Raw genomic sequence first — 24,666 nt, 5'->3', positions numbered from 1 at the left:
GCGCAAACTATCTTATATCAATGTACAGAAAGCATTCAGTTACTTCTGTAAGGGCACGCTTTACTTTCGTGTTATTCCGATTCCTATGACGGAGGGATCAGCCGTGTTTTTTTTTTCCTCGGCAAACATATAAATATGAAAATGCAAACCGTGCACTTAGCTGCGCCGATCGAATAGGAAAAAAAAAAACAAAACGAAGTTCTCCGACAGCCTTGCGCAGCCTTGTACAGCTTGCTAAACAGCTGCCGCTGACTTAATTCACTACCAAAAAACGCTTACAAGAAGGTTTACAAGACGGTATAAGGTCACTTAGAAACAACACGCACGTTAGCGGTAACAAATTTAAAAAACTGCAAGGCGCGAAGTCATGCGGCCTTCAACAAGCATTCAGCCTCCCCCCACCCTTTCCTATTCCACCTTTTAAAAAAACAACATAGTTGCGAATATATAGACATTCTATAACGATGTTTTTATAATTGTACATATAGGTCCCGCGTCTCCTGTTGTTTTAACTCGTAGGACTGGCGTTCAGTGACGTTGTGTATCATACAGTACACGTTATAGCTGCTAATTTGCCCGTTGCTTAACTTGCCTAATCAATGCTATAATCCAGCGTGAACAGTGTATCCATTAGATTCGTTGTTTGCGTTCATGACACAGTGAGTACTTACATCGCAATTTGACAACACTAGCTCCACGCTCTTCCATTTCCTTGCATAACTCCATGCACGTAATGTTTCAATAGGAACCTGTGATTTACACGAATGAAAAAAAAAGAAAAGAAAAACACTTACAGGGTCCCTCAAGCATTCGCCTAACGATTCGAAGGAGATAGTCCTCATCATAGGAAAGTTCAAGTGAGCTTTTGTACCGTTAGCGTGTACTCTGTAGTACCATGCGCCGCGTTTCCAAGGCCAATGTGCTGTGGCCAAGGCTGCTGTGGCTGATGATAATTTATGGCTCAGCCCTCATCTAGAGGGTTGGCAGCTTTCAACCACCCACTCGTTGCGCAATTCACATGTTTTGACGCCCGGTGCGATTCAACGCTTCTGCCACGCAATAATTTCTCGACATGACTCTGTAGGGTCTTTCAGAGCGAAGCTCTTAGGCGCCCGTTCCTGTGCAGAGCGGCGCGTCGCCCTTGTTGGATGTCGTCGGCGGCGTAACCGATAGAGCGAACGAGGACGAAAAGAGCGAACGCGGACGACAAAGAGCGAACGCGGAGTCTGTCGATATCACGAGCCACTGGCGTCTAATCTCGCTTTCTTCCTCCGTCACGCGCACTGGCCCCTCGGTCGGACCTAGTGCGCATGCACGGCTGGCACGTGCACTGCGGCTGGCTTCGCTTGTCGTAACGAGCATAGGCGTGCGCACAGGGGGGAGGGGAGGCAGGGGGGGGGGGGCGCCCCCCCTAATCATCTAAGAGGGGGGGCGCAAAATCTGCCCCGTACATTCACCCTTCTCGTCGCCTAAGAGGGGGGGGGGCGCAAAATCTGCCCCATACATGGACTTAGTAGGGTGGGGGGGGGCGCTGCGATGAACCTTCGCCCCCCCCTAATGGGGAACCCTGCGCACGCCAATGGTAACGAGGCTGTCGGCGTTTCGCTTGGTTCGCGACGCCTGAAGTGCACAGAGTGGTGCGCGTAGCACTCGAGCGCTGGCAGTTTCTGTGGCAATATGTAACGAATGTTACATTGCTACAGCTTCGGATAGCCAAAACTTCAAAAAACAGTCGGCGTTGCCCCCAACACGAAGCCGCGCTCAGAATTCGCATTAGGCAGTATCGTAATCGTCGGTGAAATTTTTTACAAAGCTGTTTCAAGCACTGGAGCTGTGGCAGAATACTTGACTGCCACGCATAACAGCTGTGATCGACTCCGGCTCGAACCCCGAATATCATAACGTGATCTTCATTACGGTCACTTGAGTTTTTTGAACCGCACGCAGCGTTTTCAAAGGCCAGCGTCTTGATCGGCCTTAAGGTTTAAAATAAATACTTCTCTCTGACGCACCTCCATTCTTCATCGAAATGGCGTACGGGGAAATCCTTTTGTATGCACGAGCGCCGGTTGAGCGCACGTGTTACAAAGAGTCGGCGAGGGTTTGTTGCACCGGCGGGATGTAAATAGAACACGCGGGTGATGATGGCATGCAGGAAGCGCGAACAGCTCGCCTCGTCTCGCTCCCGAACAGTCACTCCGAGTCAGCAACACAGTTTGTACTAAGTACATTTATGCTAATTAAGTCGGTGGTAATGGACGTCTTTAGGAAGGACTCTCGTTTAAAAGAAGTGAGAGTTCATTTTACCTTCGCCCTGCTCGTGTTCATAATTATGATGGCGGTGACGATGATAACGATGATGATGATGACGCTGGCTTCTCGCAACAATCAACGGCATGGAAGAGGGCAACGGACGCTTCGCCGAGAAGCAGAGCGAGACTAAAAACTTACGGGGTCCCTTGTGCATGACTCGAAGGCGAAGCCGCCTTCTTTTCCTTCTCGGTCGACGTATTGATCTTCCCCTCCCCCTTCCGAAAGCTTTATGCACCCAACGTGGTTTTGCCAGCATCGGAAGCATTGCAAGCTCTTTGCACCTCAATCTATAGTTTTACACTTTCTCCGCGATCGACCTCTTTGGTCCCACGACGATGTGATGTGATGCCGTCATCATACATCATCACGCTATGTGAAAGTGACATAACGAATTTTGCCGATATGGCGTCATGATGTTGAAGTAGACAACGGCCCGCCTACCGCTTCGTAACATGTCTACAGGGCGCGGCTGACGCTTGAACATGGGATGGTTAGAAGCATGGGGACAGATACATCACCGCCCAAGCATTCCGTATATGGATGGTTCCCCAGCGAAGATGAAACGTGAGGCCCCGGTGTTCATCACCATGGCTTAATTGTGACGCTTCATAAAAAAAAAAATCACAATTATTGCTTACGTCTGTCCAGAAATCTTCAGTGGCGTTTGCCACCCGTGCGTTCCCTTCATCTTTAGTGGATGAGTGGTGAGTATACTGGGGTTCGCCCAATTTCTGTGCCACATAAGCGAGTTCTTGCGTATACATAGGACGAATTTTTAGTTTCGCCTTGCCATATACGGATTCGCTGTAAAAAGGGACGGAAAGATTACAGAGACGATATACACGAAGGAAGGCAGAGCCACACTACACACAGGCACTATCAACATAAACGTCGATGGATCGCCGCAGTGGCAATCAGCCAGTGGAAAACTGCAACGCAAGCGGGCACTGACACAAGGGCACAGTTACGCGGCGTGGTTTCCGTTGCAAGGTGAGAAGGGGGGGGTCGGGGCATCGAACGAACGAATCGCATCGCGGAACTCAGTTCGCCGTGATTCCCATCTCGAGTCACCGCCGGCGCGATTCTCGGTAGCTCATGCACTGTCAAACCATTCCAAGCCATTATACACCGCGTTTCGGCGGCTCTATAAAAATATAATCCGCGAAATAGCAATAGGCGTGCGTGGTGGGGCGCCAAGCCTTCAGTCGGATCTGCCCCGCCATTGTGTAAAGTTCAGAGTTATGGCGACGCCGGTTTTTGACGATAATGGCGGCCGAAGACCTCTGACATTGCATTCGCCCGCAAAGCCAGAGACCCAAGGCAGGCCGTTGTGAGGAGCATGTCATTGCTTGGTGTTCATTTTTTGCAACCATTGCGAATATTGTTTTTCTTCGGACTTCGAGCAACGTAGTGGGGGGGGGGGGGGTGCCGTGACACAATCACACTCCCCCCACCCACCCACCACTGGAGAACCCTGGGAACGCCTATGAGAATTGTAACAATTCTCAACGCGACGCAAGGCGAAGGAACAAAGAGGACAGGAAAGAGCGGACATGTCCGCTCTTTCCTGTCCTCTTTGTTTCTTCGCCTTGCGTGGCGTTGTTGCCGAAATTTCACACAGTATGAACGAACTAACCCAACAATATGCTTTGAAAAATATGATCGTTTTTACTACGTCTTCGGGCGAAATTGCCAGTTATAATCAAATAATAATTTTAAAAAACGAGGAGAGAGGCGGTAGGCTTCACTGTCTATATTAAGTTTTGCTTTCACGGCTTTGTACATTTATAGAAGCTCAACACAAGAAAAAAAGGCAATGGAAATAACTTTCTTGGAGGAAGAATGCCAAGTCAGTACACTGACATTAGACTAAATACAACATCCGCAAGGCGATAAGGTTACCATCTAAACCGCGCCCGTAAACATCGCGGCGACACTTTTTGCGAAGTCCAGGGAAAAAAAAAAAAAGAATCGCGATAGCGGTACTAGTGGCATTAAATGTATGTATAGTTCATCGGGATGCAGCGTGGCAGCGTGCGCCGTTTCTTTCGTAGGGATAATACGAAACCGCCGGCAGCGAAGCCAACGAAACGCTGAGAACATTACCTTCACAAATAATCGTAGATGAGAGTCTAAATTGAGATGTACTTCATACATGCAACGAAGTGCAACCGAAAAAAGCCCAGAGAAAATTGTCCTGCGCTTTGTCTTTTTTTTTTTTTTTTAGTTACACAAAACTGCATATATACATATGCGGCAAGCGCCTAGACGAATCTCTCTTAGCTGTCCGTCAGTGTTGTTTAGCGTTACCCGTGCATATTTATCTCAGTATGCGCGCAGAGTCAGAAAGTCACCTTCCTTTATGCGTCTACGTTCTTGTTTTCTGTATTGGTTGGCTCCAATGGTTACTATTTCGCATCCGTACGGCTGATTCTAGATACCCGTCCTCGCCCCCTTTATACAATGCTGCGCAAAGGGTATAAAACAAATGATTAATGACGATGCCGCTTTCTTAACTTATGCAATGCCCCTAATGTATTATGTTTACTCTTAACGAGCATAACTGCCTGATAGTTAACCAAACCTTACAGTATACTGTTTGCAGTATTTAAACTTTTATGCAACAATGCGCACCGCCGAATAGCCCTACGCCCATTCTTCGGCGCACAAAGCCTACCGAGCGTTGCTCGGCCTCCAGTTCACGCGCAATAAAACCCCTGCAGGAAAACGAACGACCCATTGTATCTCAGTTGTGTGCAATTGGTCGACCCCGGCATCAGTTGCAGCTGCGACAGCCTTCCTTTCATTAAGCGGGAAAAAACGTGCGCCGCTTATTGATCGATTGAGCAGTTTACACCTTCTTGTATATTTTATATATAGTTATACAGCATACTGTTTGCCCATTAAATGTGCGAATACTCGCCGCAGCGGCCTGGAGGCCATTCATTAACCCTTTCATGTCGAAATTAATTCTGTTCGATGGAAGCAACTGGCATTTTTTTTTTAATCTTGCGATGCGCATGATCATGGTATTCCTAAATATAAAAAAAAATAAAACAGATTGAGGCAGCTAAGCACTAGCGGTGCGAAAGTGAGGATGCGGTGGAGCTGGTGGCGTTGCCCTCCCACAGTCACACTCGCTTCCCTTTCCCACCCCTTGCTATACTGTACTATACCATACTATACTACAATATACTGTACTATACTATACTATACCACACACGTCTATGCTTGCGGTCTCTCTCTTTTTGAGTATGTTTCTTTGTATCTCTATTTATTATGTTTTCCATATTTTTCTCTCTTCTTTCCTTTTCTTTCTTTCTGTCTATCTCTTCATTTCCCTTTCTCTCTGTACTCGTTCTCTCCCCTTCTATTTTAAACGCGGACAAATCGTCGCACGTGCCCAGGCAGCTAAGCAGAAGACGAAGAAGAGGACGAAGAGAGCGAGTGCCGGTTCGTGAAGATGATAATTTTCAGATTCGGAAGGCGCATTACGCCCGGCCTAAACAGTACCGCCGTTAAAGAAACCTGTGCTCACACTTTTCAATAAAGAGTAATTAATGACCGAGTACGTTTATAAATAATTATTTCATAAAATTTCGATGATTATTTTAATTTATTAAAAAAATGATTTAGATGGGATAGCATAGTTCCCAAAAGTCAAAATTCAAATTTTCCACACAGAACTAAAATGCCCTACCTATGCAGGGTAAAAGAAGGTGCCCCGGCGAAATACGGGAACATCGCGAACACTTAAATGATTTCTCCGTTCACACGTGACCGCACTTTGTTGTGTGTAACAGGTTGGCAGCAGGTGTAGGGCAGATGCTAAATATGAGTGCTCGAGGAAAAACTTATAAAAATGATTATTCCAAATGGAATCTCTGGACCTGAAAAGGTTAAGCGTGAAAACGCGCCGCTTATTGATCGTTTGAGCAGTATGTTTATTCGGCAAACAGAACAGAACACTATAGTGTTCTGTTCTGTTTGCCGAATAAACATACGAATACTCGCCAGTGGCCTGGCGGCCATGGTGCACGAACCTGGGGGTTCGACACCCTGCCATTGCGCACGAGGCCGCAGATTTTTTTTCTTTTTATTACGAAGAATTACGATGATAAAGTGACAGGGCGTGCAAACACAGACACAAGAGAGAATTCAAGACACCACGAACGCTTCTCTCCAGCGTCCGTGTTGGCACGCCGTGTCTTTTTGACATAAACACTTACCAACTAGCTCAGCTCTCTGTTATTTTAAAATTACGATGAATCTTACGCATTATACTTTTTGACAACACGAGCTATGCGTACCTGGTCACATTTTTGGTTAGTGGCGCAAAGGCGTCCGCATGGGACCTTTACAATTACGAATAGCTCCGTAACGAGCTGACGATATATCAAATGTGCAACGAAGTGGCCCGTACAACGACCGATGTAAAACGGGTCCCGTTTGCTTTGCTTGGGGATTTCGCTATTGCTGGAAAAAAAATAATAGTAAATAAATAAATAAAAATCTACTTTGCTGAAGACACTCGGTGTTCTTGGGAAGTTCTATGGACACGCTTTCCCCGATTGGAGGAAGGAAGGTGAGTTTTAAGGGCTCATTTTTTTTTTTTTTTGTTAGACACAATATTAATCATAACTAACAGACAATAATGCCAAGGAAAGCATGGGGGGGGGGGGGGGTGTTATTTGTAGCAATCAGGGTATAAATAGGAGGAAAGTAAAGTGGACGAAAACATAACTTGCCGCCGGCAGGGACCGAACCTGCGACCTTCGAATAACGCGTCCGATGCTCTACCACTGAGCTACGGCGGCGGTCATTCTCTCGTACACTTTATGGGGCATATATATATATATATATATATATATAAACTTAGGAGTGTTAGTCAGCGCCGATCGCAGCCATGGCGGCGAGTGTTGAACACTCTTTTTATGCCTGTTGACGTCACGTAGCACGTGACCTTTCTACGAGCCGGCAGCTGACCAATAATCCCTCGCATATTACCTGAAGGCATCAAGTCTGCCAGAACGAGACCCTCGCTGTGAATGAAGGAAAGAAGGCGAGTTTTAAGGGCTCGTTTTTCTTTGTTAGACACAATATTAATGATAACTAACAGACAATAATGCCAAGGAAAGTATAGGGGGCCATACGACATGAAAGTAAAGTATTGGGCCACAAGACACAAAATGTTCGAGCTTGAATTACATGCGTTGCGCGCCAAGCCTTACACAGGATACACATCCAGCTCGCCGAACTCGAACGCATTCAGTGCGGTGCGAAGATCCGTATTTCAAAAGCTTTTTTTTTTTTCGTCACAGTTGAGCCGTACATCAGCAATGTGAGTACACTTGATTGATCGAGTGCACAAGAGAAATGATATCTAAAAACTACAATTGCTAGGCAACGACCGCAAATGCACAAAAGGATATCGTATCGTACCATTCCACCCGATTTTTTTTCAACGTAGTCTTCGTTGTTTTCGAATAGAACTTGCCAATTTTGACATGTTTATAGGCAGTAAAGTACTCACGGATTCAAAAGCGACATCAAATTTTTTAGCATGACGACTGGTATGCGCAATTTCTCGAGATAACCACGTCATGTCGCGACGAATCTGGTCTCTAAAGATAATGTTGGCTCTGATCTACGCGTTCGAGTCGAAACTACGACGCTATGACCCCAACTGAAGACGGTAGAAGCTAAAGTATGTGCGTTACTTAGCCCTAAACTGTCCTGTTTCAATACGCGAGTACTGCACATCATAATACGTGACAGAAGGGTTTGTAAACCACGACAAAGAAAGTTGGGAGGGGGTGGGGGGTCAGCCATTCGTAACGATGTTCGTGCGTGTGTTTGTATGTGTACAGGGGGAATGGAAAGAAACGCGAACAGCGCGGTGCACTGTTTTCATCCCGATCTGACCTTGGTGGCAATAAAACAACACTAGAGTGGCTATTGATTGTATTATGGATGACTCTAGTGGCTTTTTATGTACCATCCAGACTACAGCAGCTTGAAAAGAAATGAGAAACAGCAGATAACGTAGATGCCGCACTGTTCGCGTCTCTTTCTATCGCCCCTGCACGTCTGTAAATACGCATGTAAAATTGGAAGTGTTTCGGGGGAGGGGGGGGGGATGAACCTCCCTGGCTACGCCAGTAAAAAACATTGATATTTAATCACTAACTGTCAGGTCACGACATAAAAAGCGCAAAGCACGTCGCATTGCCCCGTACCATCTTGACTTTCTTTCAGTGTACAGTATGCGTTGCCTTGGAAAAGGCTGCACTGTTTTGACATGTTTGTCGATAGCCAATCATAATTCGTGACAGAAGGATTTAGAAAATACCATAAAAAAAAGAGGAAAAAAAAAAGGAGGTATCTATGTGAAACGACCACGCCTTTGCATTGCAAGTGAAACCCTCAGGGAAAAAAAAAAAAACTGACATGCAGCGCTTGTCAGAATACGCTGAACTGTTGTTGTGCCGCTACGGGACTTTCGCCAGCGCCTCTACGTAAGCGCAGCAGACCCCAGAGACGTCCACTTTAATAACGTCACGTAGAACGTGACTGCACGTCGGATGCATTTTAAGTGGCGTGGCGGGCTCTTTTTTTCCTTTATTTTTTTTTTAACATGCCAAGCAGAACTCCCTACGGCATATTGTGCCATGCAGAGACCAAAGAACCGGCGCTAAACGATTCGCAAAAGAGACGTTTGAAGAAAAAATTAAACGTAAAAAAAAAAGCAGAACCACGTCAAGCAGATAGTCAGTAGACGATGATGACGATGCGACGTACGATATATCGCGGCTGTCACGTGCAAACATATTTTCACGTCACGAGCAAGCGAAGAACGTCTACCAAACCTCATTAACCGTTGTTTTTCTTAAAGGGGTACTGACACGAAAATTTTCATTTTTTTTTTTTTCGCCAAATGAAACGACAAGCCCTCAAGGGCCTGTACTGGTAGGCGTGAGTGCGCCCTGATAGATTAACTACATGTTTTCAAAAGCTAGTTTTGGTTCCAACTGCACTTTGACGTCACGACACCGTATGAGCTTCTGCTCGTGCAAGAGATATCGTGACATTCTCACGGCCGCTCCTGGCTCCGCTGTTGACGCACAAGTGGCGATCTTGGATGTTTTGGTGCCTGACGTCATCACAACTAGCCATACTGCTGCGTGAAGTCACCAGAATTTACACTGTAGCCTGAAGTCACGCTATAGTGTCGATGTCAGTAGGTGCGCCATGCGAAAATGGACTTTAATCAAAATAAAATATCTCATCAGTATTTACTGAGCTTCATACTTGTGCAGAGCCTCTCTCCATACAGGAGACGTGTAAGGCAGAGTAAAATGGCCTTCGGAAATTCGTGTCAGTGCCCCTTTAAATCAAGGTGAAAAACGCGGAGAAATGAAGCCACAAATATACCACCTGAACAGGTGCTCGAGGTACACGCTGAACGTGTCAAGTGTTCGGCGGTGTGTTACACTGAGAACGGGGACGCTCGCAAAAACAAGCTTTCGACGTCCGAATTATTTGCAAGGCCGTTCACCGCGTCACACGGCCTTTCTCTTTTGCGTTAGCGCTGTTGCTCGCACGTACTAACGTGAGATCACGGTCAAAAACAAACACTATGTGCTTCCGCGGTGTATGCGTACCTATCGAGGGTTCAATACAAATGCAGCGCTGTGCACGCCGCTCGATTTGTCAAACAAAGCATGGGACGTAGTAGAACCCCTGTTCGTTATAACGGGACATTGAAGATGAGAGGGTTCAATCAAGGTTGCGTTAGTACGAACTGCGCTTTAAAGGGTCACACAAGGGAAAAACGATGTTTGTTTCTTTTTTTTTGTACTAGTAAATTACTCATTCACGATACGAAAGTCACCCCTCTTGCCTTGAGAAGACGCTTGGTAAGCGAGAAAACGCTTACCAAATGGAAAATGCGGGTGGCGCGACGCCACCTTGAAGCTCCCGCACCAGTCGCGGTGACGTCATAGATCTTGGCGGCTTCTTTTAAAGTCTGCGAAGTTCCTAATCGGTAAAAATGAACACTGCCTACTGAGGGGGCCAATGACTTAACATACCAAGTTTCAGGAAATTTCGTTGGGCTAATGTCGCCAAAATGCGAGAACTACGCTTTGGAATCTGCGACGTCACGAGCGGAGAATTTCGGCGCGAAATTTAAAAATGAAACTTTGACCTTGACTTTCTCCTCTATTAATAAAGATATGATGGTGAAATTGAGGTCATAAGGTTTTCAGAGCATAATCTATCAATCTAAACAGATTCGTTATTTCAATTCACATGAATTCTCGGTCACATGACCCTCACATGATATGGAGGGTCATGTGACCGAGTCAGCTGCTGTATATACGTGTGCGTGTGTTTTCCAATAAAGTTTAGTTGCGAGTTCAGCGCCTGTGTCGTGTTTTTCTTCCTTAGTCCTCGTCCATTTGTAGCGCTGTTTTTCTTCACAATGATGAATCACCAACTAGCCCAAGTTTCTCTTCTAGTGAAGTACTTCAGGCCAGCAAATCATTCATCAGATATTTGGGCCTCGAAACACGGTGCCCTAAAGCGCACCAAGGAATAATAGTATAATGTAAACAGACAATTATAATAATAAACAATGTCACAGAACGATGCTCTTAAAAAGCCAGCATAGGTTTCCTTTGTAACTACAAGCGATAAACAGGGGGACAATTTTCGCCTCTCGCCAACGACTGATTAAAATTTGCCTCGAGGATCAAGAATAAAGATGGCGTCAACGACACCTTAGCAATACAAGTGAGCAGCTAAAAGAAGTAGGTTATTCATGAGAAAAACGATTCACTAAGAGAAGTATTAAAAAGCCATGACAGACAATCAACAGCAGAAAAACAGCCGGTTTTACATGCAGAAAGACCTCTGATATATGTATTCTAGCCACCATTTAGACAGAACAGCTGGTACATGTTTCCTAGCTAAATATTTCATTACACAGACAAAGTGGTTTGCAGGCTGCGATCCCTGGTCCTTAAATAGTGAATTATGTTCTGTGGCACAAATGGTCTAACTCTCAACTTTTTTTTTTTAATTTCTATCTATTGTGCGCTTTTTACTGTGAAATCCTCATGTGCCAAGAAAGATGCATGCAGTAAAAAATTGCCAGAAAGATATGTCTGCGAGGTTACGCTACGGTCTTAGTACCAGCACATCAGTATTCATGAATTAGTCTGCAACTTAAAGCGACTTATTTCCCATAGTGAATATCATTGAACCAAGTTTACAGCAAATAGTTGAGCTTGCATTCTGCAACATGCCTAATGTAAAGTTATTACTGAATTTCGCACGCATACAGTTTTCAATTTCCGCTCCTCTGTAAGCTTAGCGCTGAATTATACTTCAGTGAAGCTGGGCACCTTGGTGAGGCACAGATTTACATAACCATGTTTCTTGTTTTCATGATAAATCTAGTTATAACGACGTTAGACCAACTAGCCCAATAGTCTGTCCTTCAGAACAATGTTGGGAAAGAACACAAGAAAACAGACTGCATATCTTTATACATCGGCAGGAAGTTGAGGTACCTACATTTGAAAGTGTGATAAGCTGTTACCACATTCAGAGTCTAAAACTACACCCTTCAACACTTCCAACGAAAACCAAAAAGGTTTGGCCGGAACAAGAACAAGAAACGAAGCAAAGCATAACGGGCGGTGGAACATAAAACAACTGGTTTTTGACATTAGTAAGATAGGAAGAAGGTAGGTTTGGTCAAGGGGTGTAGCCAATTTCTCATTAGGATTAAGAGCAAGACATGGAGTTAACGAAGTTAGAAAGGCCATCTGTTGGATAAGGCAGATAACCAGTTATTCCGTTAGAAGTTCCGGCACGAAGAAAGGAAAAATGCAGTCATGTAAAGCAAAGAATAGGGTGACAAGCCACCACTAGAATATTTTCACCAAAGAAGCAATCTGATGCAAGTTAAAAAACCGCTTTTTGATTATCGGGAGAGGCCATAGTCTTACATTACACATAAAATTAGCTAAGAATAACGCTTTCTGGCAGGTGAACTTGGCTACGAATGCAGCGACAGAGTCCTTAGAAATGTGCAGGTGAGTACAGAAAGTTCCCAAAGCTAGCAAACGTGAAAGTTGTCCCTTGGTGTGGATGTGCCCTGCCCTCACTAAATCTGCAACATGAATGCATATGCCTGAATCCGAACTGCCTTTGTAAGAAATTATAGAGGTTGAAACGAAATAAAATAGCACTTGGGAAAAGATGAAGTGAAGACTACAGACAAGGCGCTGACTAAGAGCCAAAGTTTATTGCAAATCAAGTGCACCATGTAGGAAGCAGGAATCTGCGCAGATGGATAATGTACCAACCAGCCCAGTCAAGCGCACTGCTGCAGTTCATTCGTAGAGGATTTATGAACAAAAGCAAGGTCCTCCGACAGGCCGACTGACATTTCGATAGGTGCACCTACCTCTGTCTACCTACTGAAACACTGGCTAGCCTGTCTGAGGCACTTCCTCCAGTTCACACGTCTAAAGCACATTGTTTTTCTGTCCGCCTACTCCCCCACTTTACTTCAGAATTGTAAAAAGTAGCAGAAAAACCACCATTCTTCTTTTTGAACATTTCAGCTGGAAAGCGGAAGGGTGCGTGGAATATCTCCTTGCGGCCTACTTATCGGCGCGGCTATTGTTCCAAGTTCCCGCGGCTCTTATCTCGCATTTCTCAATGAATGGGCATCTACTGGGCTCGCAAGCGCATGCCGACCTCGAAGTAGGCCATTTGGTCACGGCAAAGATATGCCTCCGGAACGTCATACCGCTCAAAAGACAAACACGTGTTCTGACAAAGGACATATTTGCAGGGTGATTGGTAGCACACGTGGGGATGGTACATTAGATATGACAGAACGTGCAGTTTCCACAAAACTTTGAATGCAGGCATATAAAATCATCACCTTGGCAGATATTTCTATGTGCGAACAAGGAGGAGATTAGATACTCCTCATTTCATAGTAGCCCCATCAGCATGACCTATGAAACAAAAACACTGAAATGTATTTGAGATACGAACATTCAAGACTAATGCGTATCATGAGCACACCTGTAGATCATAGCACCTAAAAAAAAAAAGGAAAAGAAAAAGTATAAACTGAAGTGTCACCAGTTGTAAAACTACGGGCCAGGTGAACATTAGTTGATTACCTTCCAACAACAAGCTCTTCATTTATTTGTGACATCATTCAAGCCTATATATGTCATCTTCAGGTGCTCTCTGCACATTTGTGTATGCCAAGATACTGCACCAAACACAAAATTGATAATGAAAATAACACTTAAAGCATGATTCATACGTGTTTAAATGCTTCTTATAACTTGTGCTTCACGTTTCAACAATATGTGTAAATGGTGTTACAGCAAGAAGAGTACATAATTTACAAAAAAAAAAGGCACATTATTTAAGTGCCTTGATGGATGTTTTTCTGATCAAGAATTTGAAATTCTCGATCAGTTTCTTGCTTTCTGTGATCTGGAGATGTAAGGAATGCGGTGAAAATAAATCTGTGAGCTTATGTCCCATTCGTACAACCTGCTCGCAACTTCCAGAAAGGTGGGACGGAGATATAGAACAGGTGTTTCAATGCGAAAGACAGAAACGTGGATTCTAATCAGCCAGAGAGCGAGAATCCTGCGGCACCATTTTCCATCTTCACGCATTTAAATTACAAAATGTACGCTCATGTTAACTATTCTAATGCTACTTTATTCCTGTAACAGAGCACCATCAAAAGGTGGGAAATTTGCAGATCTCATATAAATGGTGAACAGCCACGCTTGTACCCGAACGTCCCATATGAGAATATCACAAAAATAGAAGTACAACATCAGTGAAGATGTGAGGGAAGGAGTACTATGCATTTCTCTCTGACAAGGAAGCACAAACAACTCCAACCTATGGCTGGTTCTTTCAGAAGTGAATGTAGGATGGCAGAAACAGCTATTAGATTTGCACTGCTTAGCCCTTTTTGTTCGACCTAAACTGGTTAAATGCCGAGCAGATGATCTATCATGATATTAACATTATCACTGATATAGGGCACCCACGAATAGTCAATGTAGCTCGGTTAGGTTGTTCTAATCAGGTTTTATTACACCTATTGCAATTTATTATTAACTCCTTTCTTTATTCAAGTTTGTACTGTTACCTATGCCTTTAAAACTCCAGTTCTAAAAAGCTCCTCCTTGCTTTTCTTCCCCCAATACGCTAAATGACATTAGCGCGTCTCGTCTGCTGATCAGCTAATACTTGCCTCAGTTTTACAAATCTAGCAAGGTCTGCACTACAAAGAGGACTACATCTGGAATGGCCAAGAAGCAATGTCCAGGACTGAGCAGCCGTTCAATTAGGGGCTTTACTTAAAAACGATAAAGATTTCATTCATTCATTCATGCAGCAGACCATTCCCTAACCTGGCTCTTTGGTTTGCCTCTGCAAAATGCATTTGCAATGACATACATTGACTCTCCTGTTCTATTCAGGCATGCATTCAAGCATATCTAACTGCTTCCTGTGATACATTGTCCTTGAATATGCAATGCCATTTCAAATTCCATCATGCAGTGTTAAGAGCAACGTAAAGGCACTGAAATGGCTTATTGGCCAAATGGCGCTTTTATCAAATAAACTTATTTGCAGACACAGCCGCAGCAATGAACTATTAAAGGATACATAAACTCAGTTTACAGGTCCAGATGTGTAGCCTTATTTAAAAAGTCGTAAGCTTACTTATGTGCATGTTTTCAAATAACCCGTTTTCAAACATACAGACATGTTACATGGACACTTCACAGCATTGAACACCTACAACGCTAAACTTGTTCCAGTAATGCCGACTTAACTGTAAGCTACCGAGTGCTAGTGTCGATTCTCTTAACAGTGACATACTGCATCGCAAAATGGTGATGCAACTCCATTAGTACGCATCACAACCCACTGGTATTCAAGCTTGGTGTAACAAGTGGTGGAAAAAGATTGTAATGTCACGACATCACACATAATAGAAACATGCACACCAGGCTACGTAAGGACTCCGTTCACACAGAAGTGCGAATCCCATCCTGGCCTATTTGTATAACTGCATTCTAAAGGTGACAAAGGCGACAGGTTCACCAGTGGAAAGAACGAGTGTACAGTGGGCTCAGGAATTCGTACAAAATATGAGCACCACTTCTGCAAACCTACGTGCAAATTACAGAAACAAAGTTATCTGAGATTTGTGGTCTATGTACAGGGTGAACCAGGTTTAAGGTGAACACGTGGTTAGTATTCAAGCCGTTTAAAATTATGCTTATTTCACTTCACAAGAGAAATGTCTGTTATATGATGCCAAATCATGGTGTCAAACACGTTCATTTTTTTCTAATTATGTATTAAACATCATATTCTATGAGGCTTTGAAAAATAATGAGGTGTTCAAGTTAGATTTGGACGACCCTGTACACGTAGGAGCGTGCTGTAGCTCGACTGTTAAATCAGGTGGTGGGTTAAACACAGCCAAGGGTACGACCTTGACTTAATAAGCCACGTTGTTAGGGTGACACAAATGACAGCACATACGTCATTCAAGTACGCCGGCAAGCCGGTACACCTGTTGTCCCACTTTTTTGAACTTTTGCCCAGAAACGTTTTAAGAGACGAGACGCTGGCAACCCCCTACCGCGTAAGACGGGCGGGCTCGTTAAGAACGTCGCAACGTGAAGGCGTCCTACAGGTGTGCAGTACACATACCTTTGCCAGCCTGGCCCGCTTGATGAGGTCGTTGAGCTTGCGTAGCGCCGCGTTGCGCGGCAGCCCCTGGATGTCGTTGAAGAGGTCTTGCTCCTCGGCCTCGAACAGCTTGCGGTTCGAGTCGTACCTCAGCGGCTGGTCCCAGAAGGAGCCGATGTAGACGCGCGCCACTTCGGGCGTGTTCAGAACCTTGCCCAGGGACCACATGAGCGCCCCGTAGACTCGCATCAACTGCTGGTGGTCGACCATGTCGGCCTTGTTGAGCACGATCCGAATCTTGTCGTCGTGACCGCGCAACGCCTCAATGCTGCGCCGAAACTCGTCCGAAATGTCCAGCTTGTGCGCGTCGAACAGCAGAATGATGCGGTCGACCCGCTCGGCAAACCACTCGAGCACTCCGGTGAAGTCGTACCCGCGGTCGACTCTCTGCTTCTCGCCGCTCAGTATGCCCGGCGTGTCGATGATGGTCATGCTCTGCAGCACGGGCGAGGACAGTTGCGAGCACTGGAATCGGTTGAGGAACGCGTTGCCGAACTTGGCCAGCGGACGGAACTGCTTCTTGGGGTCGACCACGAGCGCGTTCCCTGGAATGACGCCCTCCTGGTCTCCGTACATGACGGCGATGAACCGGTCCGTCGTCGGTTCGGGCCCGATCCGAATTCCCGGAAAGTCTCGCTCGAGCAGGTATCGGATGAACGTCGTCTTTCCCGTCGAGTACTGGCCGACCAGCAGGATCATGGGCTTCGACTCGAAGTCCGGGTCGTCCAGTTGCGGCGAGTGGAAGTCGTGGAACAGGTAGTGTTCCTCCAGGGGCAGTATCTTGGCCTTGTAGATCTTCTTGAGCCCCTCGACGACGGTGTTGTAGATTTCGGGGTGCCGCTTGCGGCCGTCATCGTTGTTCAGCCAGCTGAACATCTTGGCCGGCCACCACTGTCGCAGCTGCTTTGCTGCCGCCCCAACAGGCTTGCTGCTGCTGCTGCCACAGTTCGCTCGCTCCGCTGCTGCCGCCCCTTCGAAGCGTGCGTCACACGTCACTTCCCCTTTCCCCTGCCGTTTCTCTCACCACCGAGACGATGATGATGATAGTGGATACTGCCGATCGCTAGAGGAGCACGCTCTCTCTCTTCCTCTTCCCCCACTCTCCTCCACCAGTTGCCCCACCCTTCGGCGGATTTATTTCTCTATGCTTCGCGTGCCTTTGGCCGCTGACGTCAGAAGCGGTAGTTGATGTTCTATGACGTGGTAACGTGGTGCTTGACGTTTGGCAGAAGTCTGGCGAAAACGTGGTGCGTTGCCTTCCCCACGAGAAGTCGACCGAATCACAACACAGCGTTAAACGCTAAGACAGCGTAGCTCACCGATCGGTTACCATGCCGACGGTACTGACTTCGCACCTGTTGTGTGTGTGTTGTGTGGAGGATTCCCGTCCACGCACACACGCCCAGTCGAAACGAGAGCGGTCACTCGTGGTCAGGCAACGCATGACGTCAGCTGATGGGCGTCCCTCTTCCTCTCATACCTCCAGTTCTCGTTTCTCTGCCGTGCACTCGCTCTCTTTTAGGTAGAAAAAAATCTCCGATTGTGTGGGACGTGCGCCCGCGCCGCTCGGTCAAAGAGAAAAAAAAAAACCGTATCGTCCCTTACCCGTGCTCGACATATGCCAATGTCACGTTCAACTCCTCGTGAATACACCGACCCGAGTTCAGCTACCCTTTTCTGTCTAACGATAGCGCGGCGACATAGCACGCTTGTTGATCGTGTGTCACGCATTTCTGGGAGGGAGGGTTTTTCCTCCTGTTGCAATTCGAGCGCGAAAGCGTACATTATATAGTTCCTGCGCTCGCTGTCGAGTTATATTTAAGCGCCCGTGTTGCGCTGCGCCTACAAAAACAAACGCTTCACTGAAAGAAGCTCACTGCACGCTTTCGTTGGGCTGTAGAGATGTGTACACTTATTAGGTAATGCGGACATTCGGCTACGGACCTCGCGTTTAGTTGTGTGCACTGCAGTGTTTTACTCATGGAGAATGGAAGCAATTTCACGGAAAAAACAAAACAGAAAACCACCATACATGCTTGCAGCTTATAACAGCCCTCCTTTTAACTGCTGGTGGAATGTTTTCCAAGTTATTAACATCTTAATTATTTGACAGACTACATGCCCCATTGCTAATTTAATACCTTATTTTTGACCATGTTCATTTATTTACAACATCTACTTAAATCTTGTCTCTGTAGAATATTTAGCCAGCTCAACTAACAGCAGTTTAGCAAGAAATGACTTTGGAGCTAACATTTCAACAAGGGTGACAACACAGCCATTAGCAACTGCCTGCTGTCGTCTAGAAGAAATCATGCCCTATGGTTTGTATAAAACACTGGATTCAGAGAAATATTTTGTCTGGCCTCAGTTAATCATTGCGAGTCTTCATTTTTCTGTGAATCGTATTCGCAACATAGATGCATTGGGTTAATTTGGTTCTGCACTGCTTGCATATTACTCTGGCATCTGTGTGTAGCCATTTAAACGTTGCATCAAGAAGTGCACAATGAACAAATAGCTTTGAAAGGTAGAGAGTTGGAATGAACAGCACTGAAAATTTTGTATGCTAACGTATGAGCAGATTCCAGAGAGTTGTGGTACCATCAAAGGTTTTAAAAGTCTGGTATAAGCACCCCGGGCGGTATTTGCTGTGGCAACTTATGAGTGTGAGCTGCGTACTTCATTGAAACATGAAAAAGAAAAGCCATATTCTCTTTAGCTGTGCTGTTGGCATAGAGTTTTTGAGAATCCCATGGACTGCCAAACGAACAAATATCTCGGTCATAAGAGAGATCAATCCATGAACATTCTTTCGCAGCATAAGGTAATGAAATTGAAGCTTTCTTATTTTGATTACCACGTAGGACCTACAACAGTTGAATGGAGTGGCAAGTAATGTTAGCTTAAGTGGGAGGGAGGCCAGCCATGCACAAGGTGGTTAGACATGAGTATTCTGGAGGCCACAGGGAAAAAGCTAGGGGACAAAAAAAATTCTGTTAAACAGTTATCAATGGCAGTCATATAGTTATGGTGTCACGAACAGCCTCCAGACTTTCGTATTTGCTACAAGGGCTGTTACAGCAGGCAAGCTATCTACAACACAACTTGCTCATGATTTGCTAGAGTTGAAAAATTCAAATTGTTCACGAATTTTTCATCTCTTCAACCTTCCATCTTCTCCTGAACTTCTGTCTTTTTTGATCATTTGCTAGTGTCTTTGAGGATTTCGTAGTATGAAACTCCTTATCTATGGCATAAGCAATGTGTTTTGCCCTTCACATGAATAAATGTCTATTGACAAGTAGCTCATCGAGTTTTACACTGCATTTCAACATTTTTTGCCAGCTTTTTTTATTTTTGGTTGTATTGTCTCTTCAGAGTGCCTTCAGTGGTGAATATCTTGGCAGACACCTAGACCTTTGTACAACGTCACGGAATATGGTCATGCTTTGGATATTGTTCCCACCTTCTACAATGCATAGTGTATGTGTGTCACATCGCAATCACACCCATACCCTTTCCTTACTACCCTTAGGTTCACACTGTCTTGCGGAGGAATAAGCAAATGCATCTATGCTTAGCTACTAGAATATTAGCATGCGGTTAGAGTAGAAACCACGCTTCGCAGCTTTACCCAATTTTCGCGCCATAGTATTCAATTCGCAACTTTTTAGATGGTATGCTTATAGGCTTTCAACCTACATCGCGCACCACGTATTGGATTTACCGCGCTTTTATATATACTGACGTCACGAGCCGTTGTAGGAAAACACATACACTTTCCCAGCTCGCAGGCCGTCGAACTGTCCTCGCAGGAACAGTTGACACATCGGTACAGACGATCAACTGCCGGCAACTCCCCTCACACCAGCTCCGGTGACGACAAACCGGCACGGTTGCTCTCTCGGCGTCATGGAAGGCGCGAAGGCGACGCGCAGGTATCGGACTCCCGACGTCGACCTAGCGGTGACGAGGCGAGTGGTGACCAGGTTCGCCCATCCGGGCCCGAGGCTGGGCGCCGTGCGACCTCCGGGCACGTCGGTGACCTGGTTGACGCACAGAACCGCGATGCCCGATCTCCACAAGGCGTCCAAGAGGGCGCCCAGACGTCGCACGCCCTCGGAGCGCTCCGGATCAGCTCGCAGGAGCGCGGCGACCGAATCTATCACCAAAAGAGTCACGCGCCTCGTCCGACGCAATGCAGGCAGCGAACTTTCTAAGCACTGAATGAGCATGGGCCATTCTCCCAGCTGCGCTACAAGAACGCGGTCCCCTCGCTCTTCCCTGGGGTCCATCTGGCGCAGACGTTTCTCGGGAAACCTCTCCTCGGTGCATATGTATAGAACGTGCGCGTCGTCGTTAGCGGCGGCTGCGAGGGCCGTCTGCAGGCACAGCTGCGTCTTGCCGCTGCCGCTTTCGCCGCACAGCTCGATCAGTCCCCGTGTGCTGGGTCCTCCGTCGAGGTATTCGTCCAACACGGGACAGCCCAGGCTCAGACGTCGTGGCTCCTCCAGCGAAAGTGTCCTCGCTTCCAGTTCGGCGGGTGCCGCGTGACGGCACGCGCTCGCTAACTTTTGACTCGCTTCGGTCTTGGACAGGCCGGCGCTCAGGCGAAACTCGAGCAACGTCAATTTTAGGTCGACGGCATCTTCGGACGTTCCCGCCATTTCGTCAAGGTCGACTTGGAAGTCGTCTTGACGCGCGTACGCGGTCAATAAACGAGCCGACCACGTTTCTTTTTTTTTTTTTCCCACCACTTCGAGATTTGTCAAAAAGATAATTTTTAATACAACAAGTTCTCGTTAGGAAAGTAACTACTGAAAAGTTTTATTACTCTAATTTGGATTACGCATTTTTAGTAACAGTTTTTATGAGATATTTCCTTGCGCAAGGAAGCAGCACCATACACACTCTCGAAAGTTATTGGCATGTTACATCTAGGTTAAGCAATTCAATTATATGTCTAGGTTAAAATGTAGATAGCGGGAGATTTGAATGGATTGCCTAGCGCGTAACATTCATAGAAGGACATTGCTGTCATTATTCCTGCAGTCTTTTGCAGATGTGCGGACACGATCATGAAAAACGCCTTGCCCTACTAAACTTGCGTCCACACCACGTGATCTTTTTTTATGTCTGACAGGAATCTACAATACAACGCCTGGAATGCATAAAGTTCACACCAATCATCACCACCTTCACCTCTTGGTTTACAGCTTTGGCTGAACGTTCATAAAACGCTAAGATGAGCCATTGAAGGGAAATGAGGAAGCCCCCTTAGCCACTGATGTACATGATTGGAATAATACTGAGTTAGCTTTCAGCAAGAGTTATACATTTGTGCACGCGACTTACTGTTGCCATTTTTATGCACTAGCACTAAAGGCAATAAAGAGACAATGAACACTGAGCTAACGGTAAATTCAACATTCTTGTGAGCTGAAGTTCTGATATATTGCTTCTGGGTGAAATATTTTGCTACACACGATCACTTTGGTGAAGGCAGTACCATATGCTTAACAAGACACTCAATGCGGAGCTTTCAGCAGGAATTTTGAAATATTTTAAAATATTTTTTGGGGAATGCTCTACGTAAGCAGATAACTATAGCATGTAATTTTGGTGGGTAATTAAATTCGTCTTATGAAGAAATATGGCATGACTAACTGTACATTCAGTAGATAATTAATGATGCAGTTGCAATTAATTGCTATAAAATACATTATGCTTTATTAACACATTTCCACACACTTTAAATGAAGTCTACCGAACCTTGGCATCATACTGTACAAATTTCACACATTTATGGACGGTCGGTCATAACACGTGTCACAAAAGATTAATTTATTCAATAATACAGCACAATATTGGTAGCAGTTGGCAGCTTAAATTTTACTTCTTGCTTTTTACTTTGTAACGTTAACAAGTTATGGTTTCTTTGAACTTCATATCTAACTTGCACAAATGCAAACAAAAGGTTACAGCCAAAAGGGACTTTTCGCCTGTAACCAGCATCTATTCCTGTGCTAATAAATGGGAGCTTGTATTCGGTACTTCATGAAGCATCGAAAGACGCATCCACTATTGCAGCATTTCAGTTTAAAAAGAATTGGATGTTACCACCCCACACAGCAAGGTTACACGAATTTCAGCACTTGTGTTCAGTAGACACGTCATGGGTCATGTTGGTTCTTCAACACACTCATTGTTAAGGTACCCCAGCATTTCCCTCTTTCACCACTCGATAAAATGCTTTCACATTATCCTCGCTTGCACAATCCCTAGCCCCATAAAGAAGGAATTTTAATAAACCTTTATTGTAGTAGGCTAGTGCCCAATTTAGGCAGGATGTCGAAGAAAAGAAACACACATTACACACTCGAACGAATTCAATGCGAGGGTAGCTCAGCATAAGACGAAAGATGACAAATTGATGGATATCATCATGGGAAACTGCCAGAATGGTACCTTCAGATACTTATTTGGGAAATAAATATAATAATTAGGGCTGGTCTATATGGTCTGCCAGAATTACTATGATAGAAGCATGTTGCAGTGGGCGACTCAGGTTTAATTTTAACCACCCAGCTTTCTTTAATGTGCACTGAAATCAAGGCACGCGGCTGTTCTTGAATTTCACTCCCATCATAATGCGGCCATCGTGTTCATGAATAGAACCCGTGCCTTCGTGCTTAGCAAAGCAATATTCTAGCTGCTAAGCCGCCTCAGCAGGTAGGTCTATAAAAAGAACGTAAGAATGGGCTTGTTGGTGGTGACACATGGTGAAACTTGTGGCGCACAAAAAAGACACGGACAAAGAAAGTGAAGGCTGGACGATCGTCCAGTCTTCACTTTCTTTTCCAGTGTCTTTTTTGTGCTCCACAAGTTTCACCATCTACAAAAAGCTCGAGTTTCTATAATGTCAACCAAATATCATGTTTAGGGAAATTCCATGTTGCAGGACTTGGTTGCAAACATGCGATTGACATCTGGGGCCGTATTCCGATACAATCACTTTCAGCGACGATGTCGCTTTGTGCAACGCAGAATCTGGTGTGTCCAATGACCGAAGCAACAACTTGCATGCCTTTTCTTAACCCAGTGTGCACTGAAAGTAATGTTATGGCGACATTCCCAACTCATAATTCAGGGCTTGGAAAAAAGTTACAGGTACTTGTTTAGAAAAAGCAAGCCAGAACTGCGCAACTAAAGTTCTCCCAGCGAAAAACGTTCATGGGGCACAATGTGTCCCAAGATGTTGGCTACGTGCAAATTAAAAGAGCACATAGCCCAATGTTCAGGCTTGTAGCCTATAGCAGCAGGGACCCTAAAGTGAAACGATGAATCAGCTTAGATTCATAAACTGTACTCTGAAAACATTAATGACGTTAATTTCACCATCATAAGTTTATTAGTAGGGAAGAAAGTCAAGGTCAAAGTTTCATTTTTAAATTACATGCCGAAATCCCCCCACGTGATGTCATGGATTTCATAGTATTTTTCATATTTTGACGACAAGTGCTGAACCAATTTTTCTGAAGTTTAGTACATTAAGTCTCTGGACCCCTCAGAGGACAATGTCCTTCATTTTTACCGATTAGGAACAACGTAAGGCCCAGGGAACTCAGTCAAAATCTATCATTTCTGTCACATAGAAATGATCATTTGAAAAAAATCCTCGAGGTCAGGTTTCGTAACAGATGTCTTTGCTCACTCATTTTTTCCTTTTACTATTCTTGAAGGGAATAAGTTGGATGAGTGTGTTGTCGATCTACCCCCTGATGCACTTTATTCTTCACTACAAGATGTGTGCTTTCAGTGAATGCGCAGGCACTGCTGCATGAATGTACTTCATTGTTTTGACTGTACAACTGCGATTTTATTTTTTACCCCTACAATAATGCCCAATCGGGCGATGTAAGCTAAATAAATAAATAAATAAATAAAATAAAATATGATGTCACAGTGATTCGTGCGGCAATTTCAAGGTGGCATTGCAACCCGCATTTTCTTTTTGTGCACTTTCTCGCTAACCAAACGTCTTTTCGCGGCAAGCATGGTGATCTTGGTATTGTGAAAGAGTAATTTACTAATATAACGAAAACTGTTCCTAACAGTGGAGCTGTTTAAGCTCGGAAAGACTCCCTCGGTTGTGTACAAAAGCTATCAACATGAACGCAGTAACTCAGCCGGCACACGCCCTCCTCGTCCTTTTCATCTTCTCCTTTGCTCCCAAAACACGCGCGCTGCTTTGTCCGACGTGGGTTGCAATAAATTGGATGGGCGAGGGAACGAGCACAGAGAGAGAAAGAAAAAGAGATAGAGAGAAAGAAAGGAAATACAGAAAAAGATACAAAGAAAGAAATAGACAAAGAGATAGAAAGAAAGAGACACAGAAAAAGAGAAAAAACAGGACAGCAAGACAGAAAGAGAAAGAATAAAAGAGAGAAAGTAAGAGAGAGAGAGAGAGCTAGAAAGAAAGAGGAAGCAAGAAATGGAGAAAGGGAAGAAAGA

The 24,666-nt window shown here is 45.1% G+C and overlaps 2 protein-coding genes across 2 annotated transcripts in view; both read right to left on the bottom strand.

The window, feature by feature from the left end:
• Positions 1-17,119, bottom strand: part of LOC119373504 (EH domain-containing protein 3) — a 47,608-nt gene extending 30,489 nt beyond the window's left edge. The window contains exon 1 of the mRNA XM_037643552.2: positions 16,111-17,119. Within this exon, the coding sequence (XP_037499480.1) occupies positions 16,111-17,025 (915 nt within the window). The 5' untranslated portion in view covers positions 17,026-17,119. The remainder of the gene's footprint in view (positions 1-16,110) is intronic.
• Positions 1-20,838, bottom strand: part of LOC119374567 (uncharacterized) — a 74,625-nt gene extending 53,787 nt beyond the window's left edge. The window contains exon 1 of the transcript XR_007414511.1: positions 19,930-20,838. The gene's annotated coding sequence lies outside the window, so the exon portion shown is untranslated. The remainder of the gene's footprint in view (positions 1-19,929) is intronic.
• Positions 20,839-24,666: the final 3,828 nt, after the last annotated feature.

Source organism: Rhipicephalus sanguineus, chromosome 11 (genome assembly GCF_013339695.2).
Source record: "Rhipicephalus sanguineus isolate Rsan-2018 chromosome 11, BIME_Rsan_1.4, whole genome shotgun sequence".
Lineage (NCBI taxonomy): Eukaryota > Metazoa > Arthropoda > Arachnida > Ixodida > Ixodidae > Rhipicephalus > Rhipicephalus sanguineus.
The sequence above is the reverse complement of the archived record's forward strand: the minus strand, read 5'-3'. Positions and strand labels throughout refer to the sequence as shown.